This window comes from Culex quinquefasciatus, chromosome 2, assembly GCF_015732765.1.
Source record: "Culex quinquefasciatus strain JHB chromosome 2, VPISU_Cqui_1.0_pri_paternal, whole genome shotgun sequence".
Classification (NCBI taxonomy): domain Eukaryota; kingdom Metazoa; phylum Arthropoda; class Insecta; order Diptera; family Culicidae; genus Culex; species Culex quinquefasciatus.
Window position 1 is genome coordinate 210,205,154 of NC_051862.1, and position 25,201 is coordinate 210,230,354.

At 38.1% G+C, this 25,201-nt stretch overlaps 1 protein-coding gene across 1 annotated transcript in view; it reads right to left on the bottom strand.

Annotated features, from left to right (window-relative positions):
• Window positions 1-5,627: 5,627 nt before the first annotated feature.
• LOC6033300 (coiled-coil domain-containing protein 85C) overlaps window positions 5,628-25,201 on the bottom strand; it is a 96,245-nt gene continuing 76,671 nt past the window's right edge. Inside the window, 4 exon segments of the mRNA XM_038254896.1 lie at window positions 5,628-6,815; window positions 6,873-6,968; window positions 6,971-7,192; window positions 7,260-7,448. Coding sequence (XP_038110824.1) covers window positions 6,417-6,815; window positions 6,873-6,968; window positions 6,971-7,192; window positions 7,260-7,448 — 906 coding nt within the window. The 3' untranslated portion in view covers window positions 5,628-6,416.

Below are 25,201 nucleotides of genomic sequence, written 5' to 3' on the forward strand. Positions count from 1 at the left end.
GATTTCATGGAAATTTTGAAATTTTTTGGAAATTGTTTTTTTGCCCCCTGATTTTTCAGACCGATTTTCAAGGGGGGCGACATAAACTTTGAAAAATATTTGCAGCAGCCTAAGTGTAGGCGAAAATTTAAATTTTTCAGATAATTAAATAATAATAGTTAAGGGCAATGCAAATATTTCTTTAAAGTTGTTGTACCTTGACTCTGGTCAAAGTAAAAATAGGAGAAGGGTGAATTAACTTAAAAATAATAATATTAAGATTAAAGCCATAATTTCAACATTTCATAGGAAAAGCGGTTGCAATTTGCAATTAAAAAAAAATATTTTCTTATAATAACGCCGTTGCAATTTTTTTTAAAGTTTATGACTTTCAGGAGTGATTGAAAATCATCTTTTAAGTGGATTCAGTAAATTTTCTGTAATATGAATTTTTTGTGATTTTCGACATGTATGTAACCTCTTGATCAATTTGCTTATTCAAAAAGTGAAAAATATACCGGATCCAATCCTGAAATAATTTGATTATAATTTTTTTTAAACCGTTTCTGATCACTTTTTTTTTCATTAGAATGCAAAAAAAAATTGACAAGACACCATTTTTTCGATGGATCAACTAAGGGCCCTTTTGGAACGAGCAGTCAAGTAAGACCTTTTCTGTCAAGAAAGACCGCGAAATTATTTTTTTAAATTGATTTAAAAATTTATTTCAAACTCTTTGTGGTCGTACAAAGGGTCATTGTACTATGAAAATTAGCCTTATCGTTGTGAACAATAATATTAACAATCCAAACTAAATTTTAGGACTCAATTGATAGAGATGTTCTATGCTGTTCTGATTTTTTTTAGATAAAAACTGAAGAACCAAATTAGATTTACTCTTCATGAAAATAAGTTCAACTATTATTTTTTCAACAGAAGCTTTTTTAAATGAAATTTTAGACTCTTAAATTTTATAAACCATTGCGCACAAAACAAATTAGTTACCTTCATCTGGGGCGAATCGATATTTTGACTGGTTTCGGATAGAACAGACACAGAACTACAAAAATAATGCCTTTTTCCCACATTTTTAGCTTTTAAGTGCTCTAAAATCTGCAGTCCCTATTTAAACTGTAGTTCCGATTCGGCCCAATTTACGGTATGTCCATACAACTATTTTTTTCTTAAAATTTTCATAACTTTTGGTAAAATTGATCAATTTGGATGTTTGGATGTCCACATTTACCAGAGATATTTCGCATTCCGTTTGAAGTGTCCGATACGACTAATTAAACACGCGTTTAGTATTAGGATGAAACTTTATTAATTCTAGGTATAAGTTGACACAGGACGTCTTGACTCGACGACTGACGACGACAGAAGAGCGCTCTCTTCGTTTGGGTAGCACAACCGAGCTCATTGCTATAATCTAGCACTAGAATTACGACTACCCACTGGACATTACACCTCTGCAGGTTGGTACTATTTTATAGTACCGAGGGATACTACAACTCTCCCACACATAACCGTTGACGACTACCGATTCCTTTGACTGACTGTCGACGACAACATGGCGAATCACATTTTCAATTGAGGTTATGTTTTATGATTTTGTTAGCTAGCTTTTTTCCTGACTAGGGACTACAATTTTATCAAGACTAATTTTACACGACTTTGACCTTACTTTGAGCTTCCTGACTTGGTAGCTTCGGCACACGCGTTGAAACGCAGAAACTCGACATTTTCCGACAACTCGCCTACGCATTGATCCTCGCTGACATCTTCGCTGGACTGATCAGACTTACCGTCAAACTCACAGTGTGTCGAAATGTGACCTTTTTCCTCACAGGTGTAGCAGGTCCAGTCACGCGCAGGACACGTAGATGGATCATGGCGCCGACCACAGCGAAAGCATGGCCCAAATGGACGCTTGAGATGTGACTTTTGTTCATACTGACCTTGACCTCTCCCTCCGACAATGGATCGTTGCGCACTTACCTTCTGCATGGTCGCAAACCTAACCTCAGACTGATACGACATCACTTTGGTGCAATTGTTAGGTTATGTTTCACTACCACGTTTTAATCACTAGACTCAATTTTTCACAACTGTTTTACGCACTACGATTTCACTTTTGATTTACTTACTTCAACAGGTTTACCCTCGTCGCCAGGTTGAAGTGTCCGATACGACTAATTAAACACGCGTTTAGTATTAGGATAAAACTTTATTAATTCTAGGTATAAGTTGACACAGGACGTCTTGACTCGACGACTGACGACGACAGAAGAGAGCGACTCTTCGTTTGGGTAGCACAACCGAGCTCATTGCTATAATCTAGCACTAGAATTACGACTACCCACTGGACATTACACTTCTGCAGGTTGGTACTATTTTATAGTACCGAGGGATACTACACCGTTGGGGTATTTAGCTCTCCTATATTGATTCTTGGTCAATATAACAAATACTAAGTCACAGAACAATGCCGAAAATGATGCAAAACTTCAAGGCATCATCCTAATACATCATCCTGCAAAAATAATTGTGCCAAAAATTATGAGATTTAAAAAAAATAGTAGTCAAATTACTAGTCGAGCGTTTGAGTGTTAATAATGTCAAATAACCACATTCTCTCCGTTAATTACAAATAGAGGGAGAATTATTCAGCAATACAAACAATCTCAATCATAATCTCGTTAAATCTAACCACACTGTCTCCCCTTTCAGTAATTTATATTTAACCACACGGCATACCCTCGGGCCACCATTAGTCATATCCGCACGTGGTCGGCGCCACAACCACCGGGCGCGGTCACCACACAGCTGGGTCCAACAGAGTCCGCAAGAAAGTGAAACCCATCTCGCCAAATTACTGTAACATCCTCCGCAGAAAGAAACAAAACCGGTTATTTGCGTGAATCGGCAATTTTAACCCACACCGCATAGCTCGATCTCCAGTGATAGTTTGACCGCATGGTCCGATCCAATCGTACGGACCCCCGGAGAAAGAGCCCCACACCGCAAACCTACTGGAATTATGGAGTTATGGAGGAGTCATGCGGCGACGACGACCTCGTAAAACCAGACTCACCCCGCCAGCGGTAGGCAGTCAGCGGGGCCCCGGCAAGCTTCATGACCGTTAATGGTTTATTTACGTTTTCACTTTCTTTCAGAAGTAGGTATGGAATTGAGGAGCTTCTGGTTTGCATCGGCGGAATCTACGGAAGCAAACAGACTGTCTCGAAGGAAAGTATATGAGATACAACATGCCGACAGGTTTTATGGGTTGGGAAAACTATAAATTAGTGGATCAAATTTAAAGAAGCCACTGAATAAGACTGCCAACGACCTTCCCCCTTTAATCAGTAGCAAACTCATCACTCATCAAGGTGATTCTCCCCTTCAGAATCTCCAACCCAAACACACTCATCACTCCCAGCCCTTATAATACAATCTTCATCGAGTCAACAAACAAACTGATGATGAGCGGGTGCACCTTTTTGAGTTACCGCTGATGAGCAGCAGAAACCTCTTCAAATATTGAGTGCAGCAAGCGATTAAAGTGTTTATGCAACCAATTTCAGGTGATTTGAACGATTTTGTTACGGGAGCAGTGCACTCGAGCGTGTGAGCGTTTTGCTCTCCTCTTAATTGGGAAGGTCATGGAAAAGAGACTCAATAATTTAATCAAATTATGTTGGTCTCTGGAGGTAAGGTCGTTTACGAGTCCGCCGCCATTTATTGTTGATTAGTTTTGTTACGCTATTGACGACCGTGATTACATACTATCTTGATTTTCTTGATTTTCTTGATTTTCTTAATTTTCTTAATTTTCTTGATTTTCTTGATTTTCTTGATTTTCTTGATTTTCTTGATTTTCTTGATTTTCTTGATTTTCTTGATTTTCTTGATTTTCTTGATTTTCTTGATTTTCTTGATTTTCTTGATTTTCTTGATTTTCTTGATTTTCTTGATTTTCTTGATTTTCTTGATTTTCTTGATTTTCTTGATTTTCTTGATTTTCTTGATTTTCTTGATTTTCTTGATTTTCTTGATTTTCTTGATTTTCTTGATTTTCTTGATTTTCTTGATTTTCTTGATTTTCTTGATTTTCTTGATTTTCTTGATTTTCTTGATTTTCTTGATTTTCTTGATTTTCTTGATTTTCTTGATTTTCTTGATTTTCTTGATTTTCTTGATTTTCTTGATTTTCTTGATTTTCTTGATTTTCTTGATTTTCTTGATTTTCTTGATTTTCTTGATTGTCTTGATTTTCTTGATTTTCTTGATTTTCTTGATTTTCTTGATTTTCTTGATTTTCTTGATTTTCTTGTATTTCTTAATTTTCTTGATTTTCTTGATTTTCTTGATTTTCTTGAATTTCTTGATTTTCTTGATTTTCTTGATTTTCTTGATTTTCTTGATTTTCTTGAATTTCTTAATTTTCTTGATTTTCTTGATTTTTTTGAAATTCTTGATTTTCTTGATTTTCTTGACATTTCTTGATTTTCTTGACATTTCTTGATTTTCTTGACATTTCTTGATTTTCTTGAAATTTCGAATCCCTTCAATTTTTAAATGTCTTTAATACCGGTACCGTGGTGTAGGGGTAAGCGTGATTGCCTCTCACCCAGTCGGCCTGGGTTCGATCCCAGACGGTCCCGGTGGCAAATTTTGAGACGAGATTTGTCTGATCACTCCTTCCGTCGGACAGGGAAGTAAATGTTGGCCCCGGACTAACCTAAAGAGGTTAGGTCGTTAGCTCAGTCCAGGTGAAGGAGTCGTCTCCCTGGGTCCTATCTCGGTGGAGTCGCTGGTAGGCAGTTGGACTAACAATCCAAAGGTCGTCAGTTCGAATCTCGGGGTGGATGGAAGCTTAGGTGTAAAAAGAGGTTTGCAATTGCCTCAACAATCAAGCCTTCGGACACCTAGTTTCGAGTAGGAATCTCGCAATCGAGAACGCCAAGGCAATGCTGTAGAGCGAATAATTTGATTTGATTTTTTTTAATGCCAAATAATATAATAAAGTATGTTAAAAAATGAAAAATATAGTTTTATAAAGATATATTTTATTGCAAAAGTTTTAGCTTAAAATAACTTATGATAAAAGTTGAAAAATATACGATTTTTAATGAACTAAAGTTTTTTTATTTTTATATGGAGTTGTTTCAGAGGTTTTTTTGTTGTCAATAGATTTTATGGTACAATGGTTATTTTGAAAATTTAGTCTAACATGAACAAGCAAGCAATTTTCAATTTCAGTGAATCAAGCAAATCAAAATGATCAATTTTAGACGCTTGTTGCACCCCGGTAGTCCCACTCATGAGAACTGGTATGAAATTTTGCCCAATTCACAGTTCATTATCAACTGTGGCCAAGAATGGTTCAAATCGAAGATAGTCAAGATCCAAACCATTGCAATGAAATTTAGCCAAGACATCAGCATTGAAATATTTCAGGTGAACCCGAGCAGAACCTGACGATGAATTTTGTAGTTACTGATGATTTTTCTGCAAATGGTTTTTTTTTTATGGAAAAATACAAATCAAACGCGAACAAACGTTATTTCTTTTAATTTTATTCAATGTTGTCTTCATATATTAAAATTCAAGGGATTTTCTTTCATTAAAACACAAGTCACCAATTCTTCTCAATAACAACCGTTTAATAAGTGTAAAAATTATGTATATAAAAACAACTCTAACAAAGAAATCCTCGCGGATACACAGATACATAGCGCTGAAATATTAGTCCATATTTTTTTCAAGTTCTCCTTTACACACATGTTACATATTGTTAAAAAGCCCTATTCAATCATATTTTAAGTGTACACTTTATACAAGCTGCCCCATAAACATTCCTTTCACTATCCGTTGGGAGGTTCGGCCAGTCGAAACCAGTTACCTTTTAAAAAAAAAGGCCACACCGAGTGCCTTAAATAGCCAAAAGAATTCCGCGTGTTAGGAGCTACTCTCGTTACTCTCGTGCTGCCCGGTAATTACACTGTCTGCACAACCTTCTCCTCCTGCACAACAATTTCTTCTTAAAGCCCGGTAAGAAGACGGAGGAGGGAGGGGAAAGTATAAATATAAACGATGATAAATACTTTCGGTTAAGTCTAATTGAATAGGTTAGGCTGGATTCGATTCGTTTCCTTTTTGTCCGAGTGTTGTGTTGCATTCCTTTTTTTCGGACGAAGGTTGATCCTTTCTGAACATTAGAAATGTGAATTCTTTTAGGGTTAGATTTTGCTTTTTAAGAACGCGTGCCTTTGCCCATCTCAATTCTATTTTTCTGAAGAATCATTATAATTAATTTGTACATCATCAAGGAAGAGGAGAACTAGTTTCTCAAGATCAAGTTCTTGATGAGTGCTGCTGCTTTTGAGGCTTTCCGCTGAGTCACGTGGCCATGATCTGCACACGTGGTCCGGTCAGACGTGCTGATCGATGCCGGTGTTGGGCGCGTCCTCGAGCTTTCGCCACACAACATTGCACATTTCGCGGACGAGCGCCTTTTCTCCGTCGTCCAGGGCGTCTGGGACAAGATTCGGACCGATTCGTTCCCGCTCGAGCTGTTCGCGGACTTCGAGGACTTGGAGCGCTCGAACGACGGCTTCGGGGCGGCCAGAAATGGGATCCATGACGATTTGTTGCTGTTGTTGTTGTTGAAGTTGTTGCTTTCCTTCTGGAACGTGGCCGTTTGATGTGGGGTTCAGGGGGACGTTCTTCAGAATGGCGCAGCGTTCCTCCTCCAGCTGCCGTATTCGGGACTCGAGCGAGCGGACGTACTGCAGGGTTTGGTCGCTGAGCGGAGACCGGATGGTGAGGTCCTAAAATTTAGAAGAATTAATAACATACCCCTTTAAATCTAGAAAAAATAAGCTTACCGCCAACCCGTTCCGGCCAAACTGTCCTCCACACATCTGCTGGTTCTCGTCGGCGTTCGTGCTCGAGCTGCTTCCGTCTCCGTCATCCCGGAGCGGGACAGCATGGACGAAGCCGACTGCGCGTTGGTGTTATTGCTGCCACAGTTGGAACAGGTGACTCCCGCACCCGTTCCTCCATTAGTTCCTCCTCCGCCATTGCTACCTCCCGAGGGTCGATTCGGGTTGCTTCGCTCCTCGTCCAGATACAGGCAGAGCTCTTTCAACTCCAAGTTGTCCCTGATCAACTCCTGCTGCTTGTCGTCAAGCTGGCGCAGTTTGGTCTAAAAAACGAACATTTAAAGAATTTCATGAAAATAACGTCTAACTTCTAAAGAAGAGATTTCCAACCTGATAAGCGGACACCTCCTGGCGCATCACGCTGGCCGTGTACCGGCCGAACCGTTGCCACTCCCGGGCCAGCTTGCGGCCCTTCTGCCGGTCATCGTCCAGGAAGCAGCACAGATCCCGCAGTTCCTGGTTGTCATCGCTGAGCCGCTGGTTAGCCTCTTTCAGTGCGCGCAGCTCGGCGAGCAGGTTCTGTTGAGAGGAAGAAACATAAAAAAGTATAAAAATTGTTATCCGAGCATTCGTTGGTGAAGGTTGTCTGAATCAACATGACTCGTCGCGTCCCGGCGCAAAACGCCGGCAATATTGCCCTACCTGCGGCTCAAGCAGGCAAAAAAGTGGGAATTTCCAAAAGGAAGGTTGAGGCCTCAACTGATGGCCAAAAACCGGGGATTTCCAAAAGGAAGGTGCTTTTGGAAGTGACATCGAACAGCAAAAAGACGAAAAAGAGCGACGGTACTGTACCGATGGATGAGGAGGAGGAGAACTCTTCGTCGCACGAGGAGCAGCTATTGAAGAACAACAAGTTTGCTGGACTGCCTGACGAGGACCAGGTAGCGGAAGCAAAGGAGAATGAAGTGAAACAGCGAAAGGAGAAACTGCCTCCTTTTTATGTGCGGCAATCAGCAGCAACGATCGACTTTCGAGCGGGGCTGGTTGAACTCATCAAGTCTGGGAAAGTCCTAGGCAACATTCGTCTGTGTCAGGACGGATTTAAGGTGCTGGTGCAATCCAGGCAGCACTATCAACTGGTCAAGGATTACTTGACCGAAAACGAGGCGGAGTACTTTACCCATGATGTCGCCATGGATAAGCCGTACAAAATCGTCGTCAGAGGTCTGTACGACATGCCAGTGGAGGAATTAGCTGCCGAGCTAAAAGTTTTGAAACTGGATGTGTTGGCCGTGCACAAAATGAGCCGACGCAACAAAGACATCAAGTACCGTGACCAGCTCTACCTGCTGCATTTGGCTAAGGGATCGACGACGCTTCCTGAGCTGAAGGCAATTCGAGCGGTTTTCAACATTATCGTGTCGTGGGAGCGATACCGACCAGTGCATCGTGACGTCACACAATGCTTCAACTGCCTGGGCTTCGGGCACGGAGGTAAGAACTGCCACCTGAAGCGTCGTTGCGCCAAATGTGGTACCGATGCGCACATCACATCCCAGTGCATCCAAGATTCGCTGGTGAAGTGCCTCAACTGCAACGGTGAGCACTCGTCAACCGACCGAAAGTGCCCCAAGAGAGCTGAGTTCGTGAAAATTCGGCAGCAAGCATCGACGAAGAATCAGCCTCAGCGTCGTAGAACTCCTCCAGCCCTGGTGGAGGAAAATTTTCCACCTCTTCAACCGCGACGCCAGGTCCCAAACTTGGCACCGTTGCCGTTGGATCCCAGGAAGAGAGCTGAGATGAATCATCCACGGCCGGGTTCCAGCCAGGAGCCGAGACCGCCACCACCGGGCTTCAGCCAGGAGCCAAGACCAACCCAAGAACCAGCAGTTGAGGAAAATGGTAATGATCTTTACACCTCAACCGAACTCCTCAATATTTTCAAACAGATGTCCGCTGCACTGCGTGGATGCAAAACCAAGACCCAGCAGATTGAAGTGCTGACCTCGTTCGTCATCCAGTATGGATCGTAGGTCCCTCAAGCTGCTGAATTGGAACGCTTGCTCCATTAGGAGGAAGAATTTAGAGCTGGTGGATTTTCTTCGCGAGAAGGAGATCGACGTAGCTGCCATCACGGAAACTCATCTGAAGCCCGGTGAAAAAGTTTATCTGCAAAACTACAAGATCGCGACGCAGCTCGATAGGACCACCTCTGGAGGAGGAGGTGTGCTTGTCGCTGTTCATCGTGATCTCAAGCCACGCCGGCTGCCACACTTTAAGCTGGACATCATCGAGGCCGTTGGGTGGAAATTCCCACTTCGGTTGGCCCAGTACTCTTCATTGCTGCATACTGCCCACGTCAGGTGAATGCCAGAGATGGTTCAGCAGCAAAACTGAAGAGCGATATCCAGAAGCTGACACGGCGGAGCGCAAAGTACATCATCGCTGGTGACCTCAACGCGAAGCATGAAGTTTGGGGCAACAGCAGGAGGAATCGGAACGGAGTGATTCTGCACAACGATCTGCAAAACGGATACTACAACGTTGTGAGTCCGGATCGTCCAACGAGGGTGGCTCGGTCTGGGAATCACTCAATCATCGACTTCTTCATTACCAATATGGCTGAGAACGTGGCTCATCCTGAGGTGTTTGAAGAGTTGAGTTCTGATCACTATCCGGTGGTTGTGGAGGTTGGAGCTTCCGTTACTCCGCAGCGGCAACCAACCCGGAAAGATTACCACAACGTTGACTGGCAGCAGTTTCAGCAAGTGGTCGACAGCAACATCGACTATGATCAACACCCGGAAACTTCTGCTGATATTGATCGTTCGCTGGAGGTGATCCAGCAGGCTATCAACCAAGCAGAGGCTGCCAACGTTCGGGAGGTTCCTGTTAATTTTAAGGTAACTGATATTGACGTAGATACTAAACACTTGATTAGACTTAGGAATGTTTATAGGAGACAATATCAACGGACTGGGGACTATGACAAAAGATTTCAGTGAACAATTTGAACAAAATCATACAAGACCGACTTGACAATATCAGAAATCAAGAATTTTCAAAACATGTAAGCCAGCTTGGGAATTATTCAAAACCATTTTGGAAACTTTCAAAAGTTCTTAAAAACAAACCAAAGCCTATTCCTCCTCTTATTGTTGAGGATTCTCCTTTGATTACATCCGAGGAAAAGGCAAATGCACTTGGGCTTCATTTTGTTAGTTCACATAATCTTGGCGCTTCCATGACCAGCCGTAAAGAAACATCAGTTGCCAATAGTATTTCAACAATCAATGACTCTACCTTTGAATTTCCTGCAGATTCCCATGTTTCTGGTGAGGAAGTCAAAGTTGCAGTTAAACAAATGAAAAATATGAAAGCTCCAGGCTTTGATAACATTTTAATCTGGTGTTGAAAAAACAGAGTGATCAGTTCTTTCAACATCTAGCCAATATTTTCAATAAATGTTTGCAACTTGGTTACTTCCCCACCAATTGGAAGCTGGGCAAAGTCATACCAATTTTGAAGCCTCAAAAGATCCAACATCGCCAACAAGTTATCGTCCCATTAGTCTTTTGAGTAGTCTGTCCAAACTCTTTGAGAAGGTCATCTATTCAAGGCTTTTGGATTTTACCAACGATAATAATATAATTTTGAACGAGCAGTTTGGCTTCCGAAAGGGACATAATACTGCTCATCAGCTTACGAGAGTAACTAAAATCATCAAGCAGAACAAGCTTGAGTCTAAATCAACTGCTATGGCTTTGTTGGATGTTGAGAAGGCTTTTGACAATGTTTGGCATGATGGTTTGATACATAAACTGTATTTATACGGTTTTCCAATGTATCTTATCAAAATTATCCAGCACTATCTTTCGGAGAGATCGTTCAAGGTTTTTCTGAATGGGATTGCTTCTGGATTATTCAACATTGATGCTGGGGTTCCCCAAGGAAGTATTCTTGGCCCACTTCTGTACAATATTTTTACATCTGATTTGCCTACTCTTCCTGGTAATGGTGTGTTGTCACTTTTTGCTGATGACACTGCCGTTATTTATAAGGGTAAAATAACCAGATATTTAGTTGGCCGTCTTCAGAAGGGTCTTGACGTTCTTTCCGAATACTTTGGCGACTGGAAAATTCGCATAAATGCAGCCAAAACTCAAACCATCATTTTCCCACTTTCCAAATCGGCCAGATTTGTCCCAAAGGATGATGTTTTGATTAAAATGAATGATGTTTCGATACCCTGGTCAAAGGAAGTTGTCTATTTAGGTCTCATACTTGACTCGAAACTTTTGTTTCGGCAGCATGTAGATAAAATATTGAACAAGTGCAGCATTCTCATCAGGTGTTTGTATCCTTTAATTAACAGAAAATCAAAGCTATCTTTGAAAAATAAGTTAGCAGTTTACAAACAAATAATTTACCCCGTTATTGAGTATGCAGTACCTGTTTGGGAGTGTTGCGCTAGAACTCATAAATTGAAGCTCCAGCGTGTCCAAAACAAGGTACTCAAAATGGTTTTGAATGTTCCTGGCTGGACAAGATCAAGTGAGGTTCATGAATTAGCAGAAGTTAAAATGTTGGATCAGAAGATTCAAGAAAAATGTTTGAAATTCAGGGAAAAATGTGCTATATCTGAATACCCCTTGATTCAAGGATTGGTTTAGTTTATGGTAAGATTAAGTTAGTTTTAGGTTAGGTTATGTTTTCTTAACATTTTTTTTTTCCTCATTGTACCTAGTGTTACAAAAATGATAAATCATATACTTTTAAAGTTATAAAAATGAACAGTGTTTAAATCACGAAAAGCAAACTAAAGCTGAAGAGCCACAGCTGACCACTTATTATGTAAACCAAATGTAATTATTATAAGAAAGATTCAATAAAGTATATTTAATTCAAAAAAAAAAAAAAAAAAATTTAAAAAAGTATAAATTAATTAAATTTTATGAAATGTTATGCTTTAGAACAGTAAACATGATGAATCTTCAATCTTATTTGCTTATCTAAATTAATTCAATTTGTTGAACTATAACTTTCAGACATATATTCAACATTCCAACAATATTCACATCGTTAAAAGGCTGAAGCATAATACATAAAAATTTAAATTCCTAATTGTTGTTCTGCCCAATTAACCCAAAACTCGACTGAAGGTCAGCCGTGAATAGGTAATAACCAACGCAGTGAAAAATTAAAGAACCGTTCCGCTATGTTAACGAAACTAGTGGCAAGCAACATCGTCATTTTTAAGACTTATGTTATGTTAAAAATTATTAGAGTGATAAGCAGTTTCGATCTGTTTTATAATAAATAACTTTTGAAACCTCTTGGCGAATAATTAATTGATAAATTAAGTAATCATCACAAAAAGGGCATCCAGTGTTCATACTGATGGTCGCAACGCCTGCTTAGAGTGTATTCTAAATATATTAAGGGACTTACAAAACCACCCTTTTTACAATCTTCCGAAGTTTAGCTAAAATCGTTTTTAAAGCATAACTTTTAAAATACTTTTCTAAACTTCATAATATTAACTAGGGTCTTGAAGGACCCCAAGACGGATCGAATGAGACCAACACGGTCCAAATCGGGCACGGACTCACATCCAGACACACGCACAGATATTTGTTCAGAATTTAATTCTTAATCGATAGGTATAAGTGAAGGCGGGTCTACGTCTAGGTCGAATTAAGAAGTTCATTTTTCGAGTGATTTTATAGCCTCTCCTCATTGAGGTAAGGAAGGCAAAAAGGAATGTTTTAAACAAATTCCACACAATAGATAAAATAAAATAAAAACTATTTGCAATTTTTAAATACACTACAAGAAAGTGCCCCACCCTAAACAGCAACGGCTGATTCAAATTATTTGAGCCGCCCAAACTGCTCTGCTCCTCTCCGCATCAATAATAAACGTTTTCCTTCCGCTACACTTCCACCGTCTGTTGTTATTGCTGCTTTGCTGTTATATATCAAAATTATGATTTGTTAAATGCGCGCGTTTACGGTAACAGCGCGTTGAATCGTTGGTGCTGACAGCAGAAGGGGAAGCATTGGATTTTTCTTTAGTTCTGGATCTTGTCAATTTTCTTTTTCTTTTTTTGCTAAGACAAAGTTAAGCTTTCTTATATTGAACAAAAAAAATTGTTGCTCAACTTTTTGAGCTTGAATAATTTTACTAAAGAAAGTTAGTTTCAAAATATGTCAATCATAGTCATGATCACACTACTAGTTGTTTTAATCTGCATTTTATATCGGGGGAGGTTGGCGCGTAAACTCGTCCAACTACCCGGTTGATTCCGTAGAAAAAAGGCCTGCCGCTAATGATCCACTTAGACCGGGGCAAAAGAGAGGTGTGTGCTTTCGCGGAATGAAATTGTGCGGTGTCGGCGTCGGCAACTAAACAACTTGAACTGATTAGTTGTGGAAAAAGGTGCGCGCGCTAGGGTAAAAGAGTTGAAGAAAAACAGATCTATGCTATTTTCACCTTCGCACCACTCCCGACCTGGGTTTTAAGAGGAGCGGTTCCCTGGCATCCATCAACGGGCACGATTTCGCCCGAGAAAAATGCTTGTTTATCTCACGACACGTACCATTAATTAGTTCTAGGCACTGTTATTAATTACACAAATCTATATGGATCCCCCCGCAGTACTGCTGTTAATTCGTTAGTTCGTGACTCTTTTTTTTTCTCTTCACTCACTCTTAGATGCTGCTCTTTCCAACTTGTTTGAAGGAGAAAAATATGCACGATTTATGTTCTAAAGTGAGTGTTAATCGTGGGATTGCGAGGTGTTTTATTGCCTGGGTGGCAATCTGGTTATCATCCGAGCTGAGGCTTAGACCTCTTTTTTTCTAAATGACCCTTTCAACCTTCGTGGCCCATATGGATAGTAGCAAAACTGGATTGAATTTAGAAGCTTTTGAAATCTAGAAATAATATTTTAACAATAAAAGAACAATTGATAAGAATGTTGAGCAATTCCAGCCCAAAACAGATTTTTTTAGATTTTTTTTACTTGACTTGAAAGAATAAAATAATAAATAATTTATCAAGAATTGTTTTTCCACCCCTTCTAATCGAACCAATGTTTTTTTTCTGTTGACTTATAGATTTGTTATAGACAGTGATCTTGGAGCGTTCTATGTTGATGTGTTGATAACTTGAATCTATTGAATTTGGAATTAAAACTATTTCTGATATAAAGCAATTCTCTACGAAATTGTTTTTTTTTTGTAGAATTTTAATTTTTGAATTTTTTAATCCGACTGCAACTTTTTTGGTGCCTTCGGTATGCCCAAAGAAGCCATTTTGCATCATTAGTTTGTCCATATAATTTTCCAAACCAATTTGGCAGCTGTCCATACAAAAACGATGTATGATATGTATTTGTATCTTTTGAAGGATTTTTTTGATCGATTTGGTGTCTTCGGCAAAGTTGTAGGTATGAATACGGACTACACAGAAAAAAATGATACACGGTAAAAAAATGTGATTTTTTATTTAGCTTTTTGTCACTTAAACTTGATTTCCGAAAAACACTAGTTTTATTTTTCTATTTTTTGATATGTTTTAGAGGACATCAAATGCCAACTTTTCAGAAATTTCCAGGTTGTGTAATTTTTTTTTGACCAAGTTATGAATTTTTTAAACAATACTGATTTTTTCCAAAATCGAAATATTGGTCGCAAAAATTTTTCAACTTCTTTTTTTCGATGTAAAATCAACCCTTAGTTGCTGAGATATGCAAAAGTTTAAAAAAGGGTGCCCAACCTTTTGCTTACAGCTTTCATAGAGTGTTTTTGGCTGTTCCAAAGTAATAAATAGCTCAAATAAAAGTGAGCAAGCATTGTTGATACATCTGAAAATGTTGATTTAATAGTGGAAAAAGGCAAAAGTGATTAGAATTGGTCGAACGGCTTAGAGTGATTAAAATGGGTATATTTCCCCTACTCGCAGGAAATTCTGCGTTTTTAGAACGAAAATTTTTCACTTCTGTCATCGCGGCGCAGCGCAGGATCGCAGCAATTTCCCGATGTTGATCAGGAGGAAAGTAAAACGATATTTAAACTTTTTTTACCATTTTTTTCTGATAAAAAGATCAAATAATCCATATATAAGATCCACATTGCCAAGGGTTACATTCAATCATCGATCTGCAATGAAACGCTTTACCACCGCGGCTTAGTTACCGTTTAATCATCAGAACCGTGCGATTTTTGGGTAAGCTTTTCTCAATGCAACAGACACCATAATACCCTATTCGGCAACAGGGCCCAAAGAAGGGGAAACCATAATTTTCTGTTTTATGGCGAAATCCGCTGTCGGACCCCTTGCCATGATTGGATTCCAGTGCGCACTTTAAACCCCCGTGAGATATTTGGTAATAAGTATCGAAGGCACTGATTCGATTTCCTAATAACCGATTGACACGTTTCAATTGTGTGAGCCTCAAATTGCTCAACCGCGCGGTTGATGGCGCTCGCACCGATTTCACGCCTTCCGCTTCCTTTCTAATCGTCATTCAGCTTCAGTTCGTTTCGGTGAATGTGATGTGCTCATTACCAGACAGTCCATGAAAATGTGCTTCAACCGTCAGTTAGGCTGTCTCTCTCGCGCTCGTCTGAGATGGGTAACAACACGTCACGTCACATTTTCAACTTGCGGGGGGTAGTTGGAGCAGGGGGGAAATAATAAAAAGTAATTCCACATTCATCTCGTTTTACGTTGGGCCAAGAAGACGACGACGTTGACGCCGGTTATCACATGAATCGTGAAAAGTCACGTACTCGTACTCGACTCATTTACATTTCGTTCTGTACCATTTACTGGGAGTTGATTTTTTCTTTGAAAATTGGATAGGTGGTTCAAACTGCAGCATCCACGTTGGGTTAACTGTTACTTGGTATAGTTTTCAAAGTGATTTAAACTTTTAATCATTTTTTTTTATAAATTTCATAAAATATCAAAACATCTGTTTTCTAAAAACATTTCTAAATAAAATTGAAAAGAAAATACTCGGAATCCATCAAAACTGTAATAAACCTAAAAAAAAATTACTCAACCCTTATACACCCTTCTGAAAAGTTACTCAACCCCAGTGATGCTCTTTGGTGATGGACCAGAGAGTCACGTCCCCCGTTATGGTCGGTGGTCGTGGGGATGTGTCCGGGCATGTTTTGTGTGAGCTTGCCAGCCCGCCCGTGATTTCTTGTTGCAAAAGTTTGACAACAATGTGGCAGGGAAGAAACTGCCTCCCCCACAACAATTGCCGTCAGAGGTGATGGAAGCTGGATTGACGGGGAGAGTGCACAGTACTGACGTACTTGTGAAAAGTTTTAAATTCATTAGCATTTTTTTAATTTTAATGAATAATGGTTTTGTAATATTCAAAAATTTCAATAAAATTTAACGAGATGCAAAAATTTATCATAAAATTCCAATTCAAACAATATCCGTAGCAACAGCTGCAGCTGATATGAAATCTTCTCAGCTTACAGTATCGTTGTATTCTAAACCATAATGCTTGAGATGTACTATCCATCCCCACCCAAGGATGGTTCAACGGCCCGGGCAAAATACCTCGCGATTATCTGCATAAGGAACATTCCACTCTCTGGTTGAGATTAGAGTGCCTCACAGTAATCTTAGAGATAGAGGTTCATCTTAAAGTCAATTGAGCCTTTCTATTCTTGGTGATCTCTAGTGGTTTAAATTTAAACCTTTAAAATCGTAAAATTACCCATGATAAAACTTATCTGGGGTCTGAAAATCAAGCAAACACTGTATCTCCACCATCTTTCCCCCTTTGGCCCCCAGAGATCAAAAGTGATCGACCGCAGCATCAGCAGCAGCAACTGTGCCGAAATAATGAAGCTGCCCCAAGAAAGGAGCTTCGGTGCAAAAAAATACAAAAATAAAAAAAGCCCGCCACATAAAACTATCCGCGGAATCTCGAAAGAGAACGGAACATTTCTTCAATCTGGCAGCCGCCTCCTCTACGCCAGATAGGTGAACGTGATTTTATGTGCGGCCTCGGTGCTCCAATCGGTAATGGTTGATTGTGGGTGGGTGGGAGAAGGTATCGATTTGAGGGGGAGGAAGTGTGGGGGGATAGATGTGGTGAGGTGAGGGCATGATTGAAATTTTTCGTAACTTGAAAACACGATTGGTTAATTCGCGAGCGCGAGCTTCTTGCGCGGATTGGGCTTGAAACGAGGGACCTCTCGTAGATTTATCCAACGAAAGGCAATAAGAAACATGTGCTTTCGCACGCCCCTTTTGGCAGGAAAGGTCTCGTCAGATTTGGCTGTTAAAACACGAAAAAATATCTTATATAGTAATAGAGCAGTGCTCTCAGATTTCGGTCATTCGATTTTTTTGTATTTTTTAATTCGATTGAAACTTTTTTGGTGCCTTCGGGATGCCCAAAGAAGCCATTTTGCATCATTAGTTTGTCCATATAATTTTCCAAACAAATTTGTCAGCTGTCCATACAAAAATGATTCAAAAATCTGTATTCTTTGAAGGAATTTTTTGATCGATTTGGTGTCTTCGGTAAAGTTGTAGGTATGGATATGGACTACACTGAAAAAAAAGATTTACGTTAAAAAAAATTTGGTGATTTTTTATTCAACTTTTTGTCACTAAATCTTGATTTGCTAAAAAAATTATTTTTAATTTTTTGATATAATTTAGAGGACATTAAATGCCAACTTTTCAGAAATTTACAGGTTGTTCAAAAAATCTTTGACCGAGTTATACATTTTTTAACCAATACTGATTTTTCAAAAAATCGAAATATTGGTCGCAAACATTTTTCAACTTCATTTTTCGATGTAAAATCAAATTTGCAATCAAAAAGTACTTTAGTGAATTTTTAATAAAGTGCACCGTTTTCAAGCTTAAGCCATTTTCAGGTAACTTTTTTGAAAATAGTCGCAGTTTTTCATTTTTTTTAAATTAGTGCACATGTTTGCCGACTCTTGAAAAAAAATTTTTTGAAAAGCTGAGAAAATTCTCTATGTTTTGCTTTTTTGAACTTAGTTGCTGAGATATTGCCATGCAAAGGTTTAAAAACAGAAACATTGATGTTTTCTAAGTCTCATTCAAACAACCCACCGTTTTCTAATGTCGATATATCAGCAATTAATGGTTCGATTTACTATGTTAAAATATGAAATATTCGTGAAATTTTCCGATCCTTTCGAAATTTTTAAACCAAGACCAACATTTTAAGAGGGCGTAAAATTGAATATTTGACCTTTTTGTTTGAAATGTTAGTCCTGATTTAAATTTTTTGAAAATATTGTTTTCGAAAAGATCGGAAAATTTCACGAATATTTAACATTGTAAATCGAACCATTAGTTGCTGAGATAGTTGGAGGGTTTTTTGGGTGAGACTTGGAAAATCAATTTTATGTTTATAAACCAGGCCTGCCCAACGTAAGGCCCGTAAGGCCATTTCATCCGGCCCGCGATGGCATTTTGAAAATAGTTCTATGACTGGCCCTAAAGGCTGTTCATGAAATACTCAATGAATAAATTGAGTGTCAAAATTAGGGCTGCCTGATTACCAGATAATTCTGAGAATGCAAGATTTTTCCGTGCTCTAGGCAGGATTCGGAAAGTTCGGGAAATTTTCCAAAATTCAAACAATAAAGTGTTGACCTCTGGTTGCCGAAGTAAAGCCACAAAAAAAACCGGAACAAAAATATTGGTTTTCATCCAGATAGCTCTAAACTTGTAAATATCGATCTCTCAGCATCTTTTGTTCCAAACACCTTAAAAAAGGAAACATTCGATTAAATATCGGCTCTTCTGATAAAAATAATTTCGAAATTTTAAAATCAATACTTACACTAGAAAAGGGAACATTGCTTCCAAAAATAATCATCTATTTAAAAACAAGGCAGCACTGCCAAACATTTTTTTTAGCTAAACCATAGCTTCAAAGTTTTTTCATTTAGTCTCTTAGTAAAAAGTGCACATTTCCGCCTGATTTTCCCATATTTAAATATGTTCTAGTATTATCTAATATATAATAAACTGAGATGTGATGACCTCAATAGGATCTCTCTATTTAAGAAAGGCAGACTCAAGTCAGAAAATAACGAAAGGTTTCCATTCAATTGAAAACAAATTTTAAAAGGTTTTATAAAAAAGTTTAGAAATTGATTATATTATCCATTTTCAATCATTCGGCAATATTTCAAGCATGTTTCACCCAACAAACACTCATATGTTATACTTAGATTAAGCTTTGCTGTTGATTTCAGAAATAAAAGGTGTGAATTATTATCCGTTTGGCCAAGGGTTAAAGTCCGAAGAAATCAACCTGTACTCGTGAGAAAAACATGAAACACATGCCTTTCATGGCAAAGGCCAAGAAGGCAACCCAGCACTACTAATTTTGATCAAAAGCGCACCAGAAAAACAACAAATCTGACATCTCCCTCCACTCGCCAAATGTCAAAATGTGATTAGCAGGTGTGCTGCTCCTCCACCACCGACAAAAGAGACAGTTAATTAACCGTGAAACGGAAGTTTTATCCAATAATAATAAACGTGTCCGGTTTTCGCTCATTCATCCCTCTCATGCTTCTCATGAATATTTCCACCACCCAATCGAAGCCCCTCCGAGCGAGAGATGAGACGAAATTGAGCCGATTCGATCCAGTTCACATAAGAGAAAAAGAGTGTGAGAGAGAGAACATGATCATCACCTTTATGATGGATTGCAGCGGTCGAGCGTAACTGAAGCAGCGCAGTAGCGAATTTGGCAGTTTTTAACTTTTTCGTTGTGGGAAACGCTGGGGAGATTGGTGATTGACTACCGTTTTGACGATGTAGTGTGAAACCGTGAGAAAATCGTGACAGAAGGGTTGGAAGTCGTTTTCCATGCCAATATGTAATCGAATAGAGGTTTATTTGACATTTTGTCTGCAAATGTTTTAAAGTAATTTTTACAAATTTTCAATCCACATTTTTTTTTCTGTTGAAATTTTAATAAACGATCTTTTTATGAGAAAAAGCACAACCTTAAGAAAAAAACATATTTTTTGTTGTCGTTATTTTCTGTAGTTAATTTTTTTCGTGTTTCTCCCAAAATGTAGAAGCTAATGTAGAAATTTAAAATTAAAATTTATTCATATTCTCCAATTTAATGAACTGTAAACATTGCACTTCTAAAAATAGAACTAATGCAAAAAAAATAACTAAACCAAGCCATTCCGGGCATCGCACAAAACATTCAACTGATACAGTTATTCAAATTATTTTTCCTCCTCCTCCTCTCCCACAACTCCATTAGTGTGCCAAAGAAAAGCCAAGAGCCAGCACAGCACCAGTAGCAGCAATAACCATTTAATAAATTAACTATTAGCGTTGAATAATTAGCGCCGGAATTTCTCCGAGCAACATTTACCGGCTCATGAGCAAGAAATGAATGGCAACAAGAAAAAAAAAATGAAAGAAAGAAAAGAAAGCAAACAAACGAACTATGCACGGCATCGGAATGGAGTTCCAACAGCAATTCTTAGCCCACATTTCTCAGCTCAAGCATGTTGTGTCTGCATTCTAGGAATTCTCACAAAACTCGCGATCCGCCGAAGCTTCTTGTTTTTTTTTTTTGCTTGTTCGTTCCCCAACCCAGCTTCCACCTTCCATCTCAGGTTTGCGCGTTGGCGCGCAAATGCAATTATCATTATCCGAAAATTGCTTTATTTTCCAGCCTCTATTATTCAATTACACTTTTGCACTGGCACTGCTGGTGCTGGTGCTGTCAGTCTGTCTGTCAGTCGGCGGTGCTGCCACTTATGAACGTGTGAGATTTGCGTACTGCTCGTGAAGCGGAGCAAAAGCCTTTTTCCATATGGTAATGGAATTCCAATCACTTCGAAGTGGTGGCTGATAGCAGGATTTAAGGAGAATGTGTGAGAAAAAAAAACGGCAGAAATGAGGAAGAAATAAAAACAAATGAACCTCACACGGAAAACGGCCAAAAAGTGCCAATATCTTACGGGATTTTGGTGGCAACCTCGGAGCAGAGGTAATTTCCGAAAGAGATAAAGAAACAAAAAATGTATATCAGTTCGAGGTCGGTTTTTGCAATCAGTGTGTTTTTGGGGGAGAGGAAATAGAGGAGAGAGGTGCATTTATGGTGATTTTTCAATATTAATATTTGTGTATCTTTAATGACACTCTCGAATACCAAAATAAAGGCCGAAACGTCGGTAAAGTAGAGAAAAAATCTGTTTTTCTTTTCGACAAGACTGCTCGTTAAAACCAGAAAGACTCTCGAAAACTATTTGAGCAATTCCAGCTCAAATCAGGAATTTTTCTAGTACTTTTGTTCACGACCCTCTCCGATTTCAATGAAACTTTTTAGACATGTTATCCTAGGCCTATAAAAGCCATTTTTGTGTATATGGAGCCAGTTGCACTAGATAATGACATTTGAGAAGGGCGTAAGAGTTTTCAATATTTTTGTATTTTGTAATAACTCGAAGCCGAAACTAAACGAAACTATTGGCACTACGCCCCCCGGGGCATGGCCTTCCTCTAACGTGGGATTTCTGCTCCAGCGCCTCTGACGAGACAGGAGAAACCGGGACCGACGTTTTACTTCACCATCCGATAGAAGCTCAGTGGATAAGGCGGGAATCGAACCCGCGTCTCATAGCATCATCGGGATCGGCAGCCGAAGCCGCTACCCCTACGCCACGAGACAAACCTCGAAGCCGTTGCATCGTATCAAAAAGTGGTCAAAGACAAACTTGTAGGAAATAAGACAAGCTTTTTTGAAAAAAATACACTGAAAGAAAAATGCACGCCAATTATATGAGATTTTTCAATATTTATGTTTAAAGTTAAATTTTGAGGTGATTTCACGATTTTTTTTCGTTCAAAATTTTTGTGAAAATAGCCTAAAATATGACATAAAGACTCACGAAAAATGCAGGATGGTATGTCCCTCCTAAAAAATACAAAAATCATTTACAAAAACAGTTTTTTTGAAAAGTGGTCTAAACGTCAAAATTTTCAAAAACCGATAGTGGGAATCGATTTTCCAGACAATTTTACATAAAAGTCTCCATATTGACCTTTTCCTATGTCCAATCCTTGTGAAGATACAGCGGTTTCAAAAAAAAAATGTTGAAAAAATAGGGTTTTTAGTGGTTTTTTGCAATTTCTATATGATAGACTTGATTTTTCAGTCTCGTAAATATTTGTACCGGAAAGCTCGTTCAACTTCCCATAAATTTGTCTTTGACCACATTTCAATTGGATGTATGAGCTTACAGATATAAGCTTAGTTACATTGCTCATAACTAAAAATAATAAATAAGCTTACGTTAATATTCAAACGAGTCAAATTGAAAAGCTGTCAAAGGCAAGCTTATGGGAAATTGGACGAGCTTTCCGTTAAAAATATTTACGAGACTGAAAAATCAAATCTGTCATATAGAAATTGCCAAAAACCACCAAAAACCCAATTTTTTAACAGTTTTATTAAATGATTTTTGTATTTTTTTAGGAGAGACATACCATCCTGCATTTTTCGTGAGTGTTTTTGTCACATTTTAGGCTATTTTGACAAAAATTTTGAACGAAAAAAAATCGTGACATCACCTTAAAATGTAACTTTTAAACATAAATATTGAAAAATCTCACATAATTGGCGTACAATTTTCTTTCGGTGTATTTTTTTTCAAAAAGCTCGTCTTATTTCCTACAAGTTTGTCTTTGACCAATTTTTGATACGATGCAACGGCTTCGAGATATTACAAAATACAAAAATATTGAAAACTCTTACGCCCTTCTCAAATGTCATTATCGAGTGCAACTGGCTCCATATACACAAAAATGGCTTTTATAGGCCTAGGATAACATGTCTAAAAAGTTTCATTGAAATCGGAGAGGGTCGGAAACGAAAGTACCAGAAAAATTCCTGATTTGAGCTGGAATTGCTCATTTAACCAAATTTAAAAAGATGCATTTTTACGTCCTTCGACATTTTTGTTAAAGATTAAATATTAGTTTACTAATTTTTTTTAACTTGCATTCCCTGTGTCAAAAGAAGCCATTTTGCATTATATGATTTTTTTTCATAGAAGTCTCCAAACAAATTAGTATGCCAAATAAGTTTGTAAATTTATACAGATCTGAATGTTAAGAAGGAATTTTTTTATCGATTTGGTGTCTTCGGTAAAATAGTAGTTTGTTTTAAAAAATGGTACAAGAAAAATAAATATCTCAGAAAAATCAAAAATAAAAAAGAATAAAAATTGCTATCGAAAACGGCAATTTACAAAAAAAATGTACAGAGTTTATAAATTTAATATTTAAAACTTTAAGGGTGCACAGCAACCAAGGAAGTTGTTGTCTTCTTATTCAAAAATTGCCAAACTTACGGACCAAATCCTGCAACAAACCGATTGTAAAAATAGGCAAATTTTGTTGTAAATCGCTTAGTAGATAGTACTTTAGGGGATGAATAAAAAATTATATCGATAGTTCCCGTAGTTTCGAAAACACTAAAATATCTGTAATAAAAATTTTGGTGCAAAAGCTCTAGGTGATGTGCACCGCTAATGCCCAATTTTTTGTTAAAATAGAAAAAAATATAAAAATTTAAATAACAAGCCATGGTCTCAACATTTGAACGAAAAAAGTGTTTTAAAGTGCATTTCACACCTGCCCAGCTGTTTTGCAATCATTAGTTTTTAAAATATCCAAGTATTGAAAAGAGTTTTTTTTGCCGAAAAGAAAACCTTTTTGCGGTCCTGTACATTGGAATTCCACAAAAATTGAAAATATTTTTTATCGATTCTATTCCTAATTATTTTCTTTTTCCATTAATTTTTTTTAAGTTTCATGAAAAAATATTTGTTTGCCCCCTGAAAAATATTTGCAACGGCCTAAATATAAAAAACGAATATTCATCATAAGTATAGTACACATTTTATTTAAGGTGATTATCCCTTAGCTCTGGTCAAGATAGAAAAAATGAGAACTTAAAAAAAACAATTTTCAAGCGCAATTTTAAAAAATCACAAAATGTTTTAAACATTATTACAGTTCTTCCATCACTAAAAAATTGTAAAATATCCATGAAAAAGATCCTTAGATTTTATTTCTTTTTCCAATTTATTGTCCCAAAAACACAAAATTTGCTAAACATTTCTTTTTTCGATTAAAAATTACTTTTGTTTGAATAATTTACAATCAACTGTACATTTTGTCAAATAAAAATTAAAATTTGCTGCAATTTTTTCTGCCTCCTTATTTTTTGAGATTTTTTTTTGGAGGGGCAAAATCGTGAAATAAAATTTGCAATGGTCTAATATTAAGTAAAATTTGACTTAATTTCATTTAACCTCCAATTAGACATTTAAAAACTTTTTTTAATTTTCAAATAAGACGCAAACTGATGCCACCAAATAATAAACAGTTTCCTTTCCAAGTTGGTCCTCCTCAGTCGTTTTTTTTTAATAACACAGCCTGCTGCGCTCAAGACAAGGTGAGAGAGTGCGCCACCAAACAATCCGCCACACCGGCCGCCTCCGGCAACGACAACAAACCGTTTGGTGGAAAGAATTTCACCTGCCATCGTCATCGTGCCAACAGAGAGAGAGAGAGCTTTCTCGTTCAACCGGTATCAACAATAACAACAGCAACAGCGTTGACGGGTGATTTTGGGGTGCTCTGACCTAACCTTTGAATGGTCAACTGAAAATTTATTGGTTTTCAAAAGATTATGGTTTATAAAATCAATAATTGCTGCAAAAAATAAGCTTAAAAATGGAAGGTTTTTCAATTCAAAATTCATACCCGATGTTTGAAAAATATCGCATGAAAATCTTTAAATAAAAATAATTTTAAGTAACTAATCAATCGATTTAACTCAAAATGGCAGTCAAAGGTTAATTCGCCCGAGCACTATGACGTAAAATTGGCTCAATTTCACTCACGTGCGTCTTTCTGTGTGTTTGTAGAAAATATGCTCGCGCACTCTTTGTTGTTATGCTTTCTTCCAATCTCTTTGCCCCTCTCTTTCTCGCGAACTTGTTTCGTTGAAGCTGTTACGACAATCGATTTCGGAGATCGCGACAGGCGCGCGGAACAAAGGAAAGGAGGAGGAACTTCAAGAACTGGTTTCGCCTCATGTTGGGACCTTCCGGGCACCCCTCGTTTCCTCTTGGAGACTCCTTCCAAAAAATGGGTCTCAAATCTCGCGCGCGGGAAGAAATGATTATGGGCTTGATGAGCATTAGATTTTTCTGATGATTTTTTCGTTGATTCTTGGTGAGCTCACACAC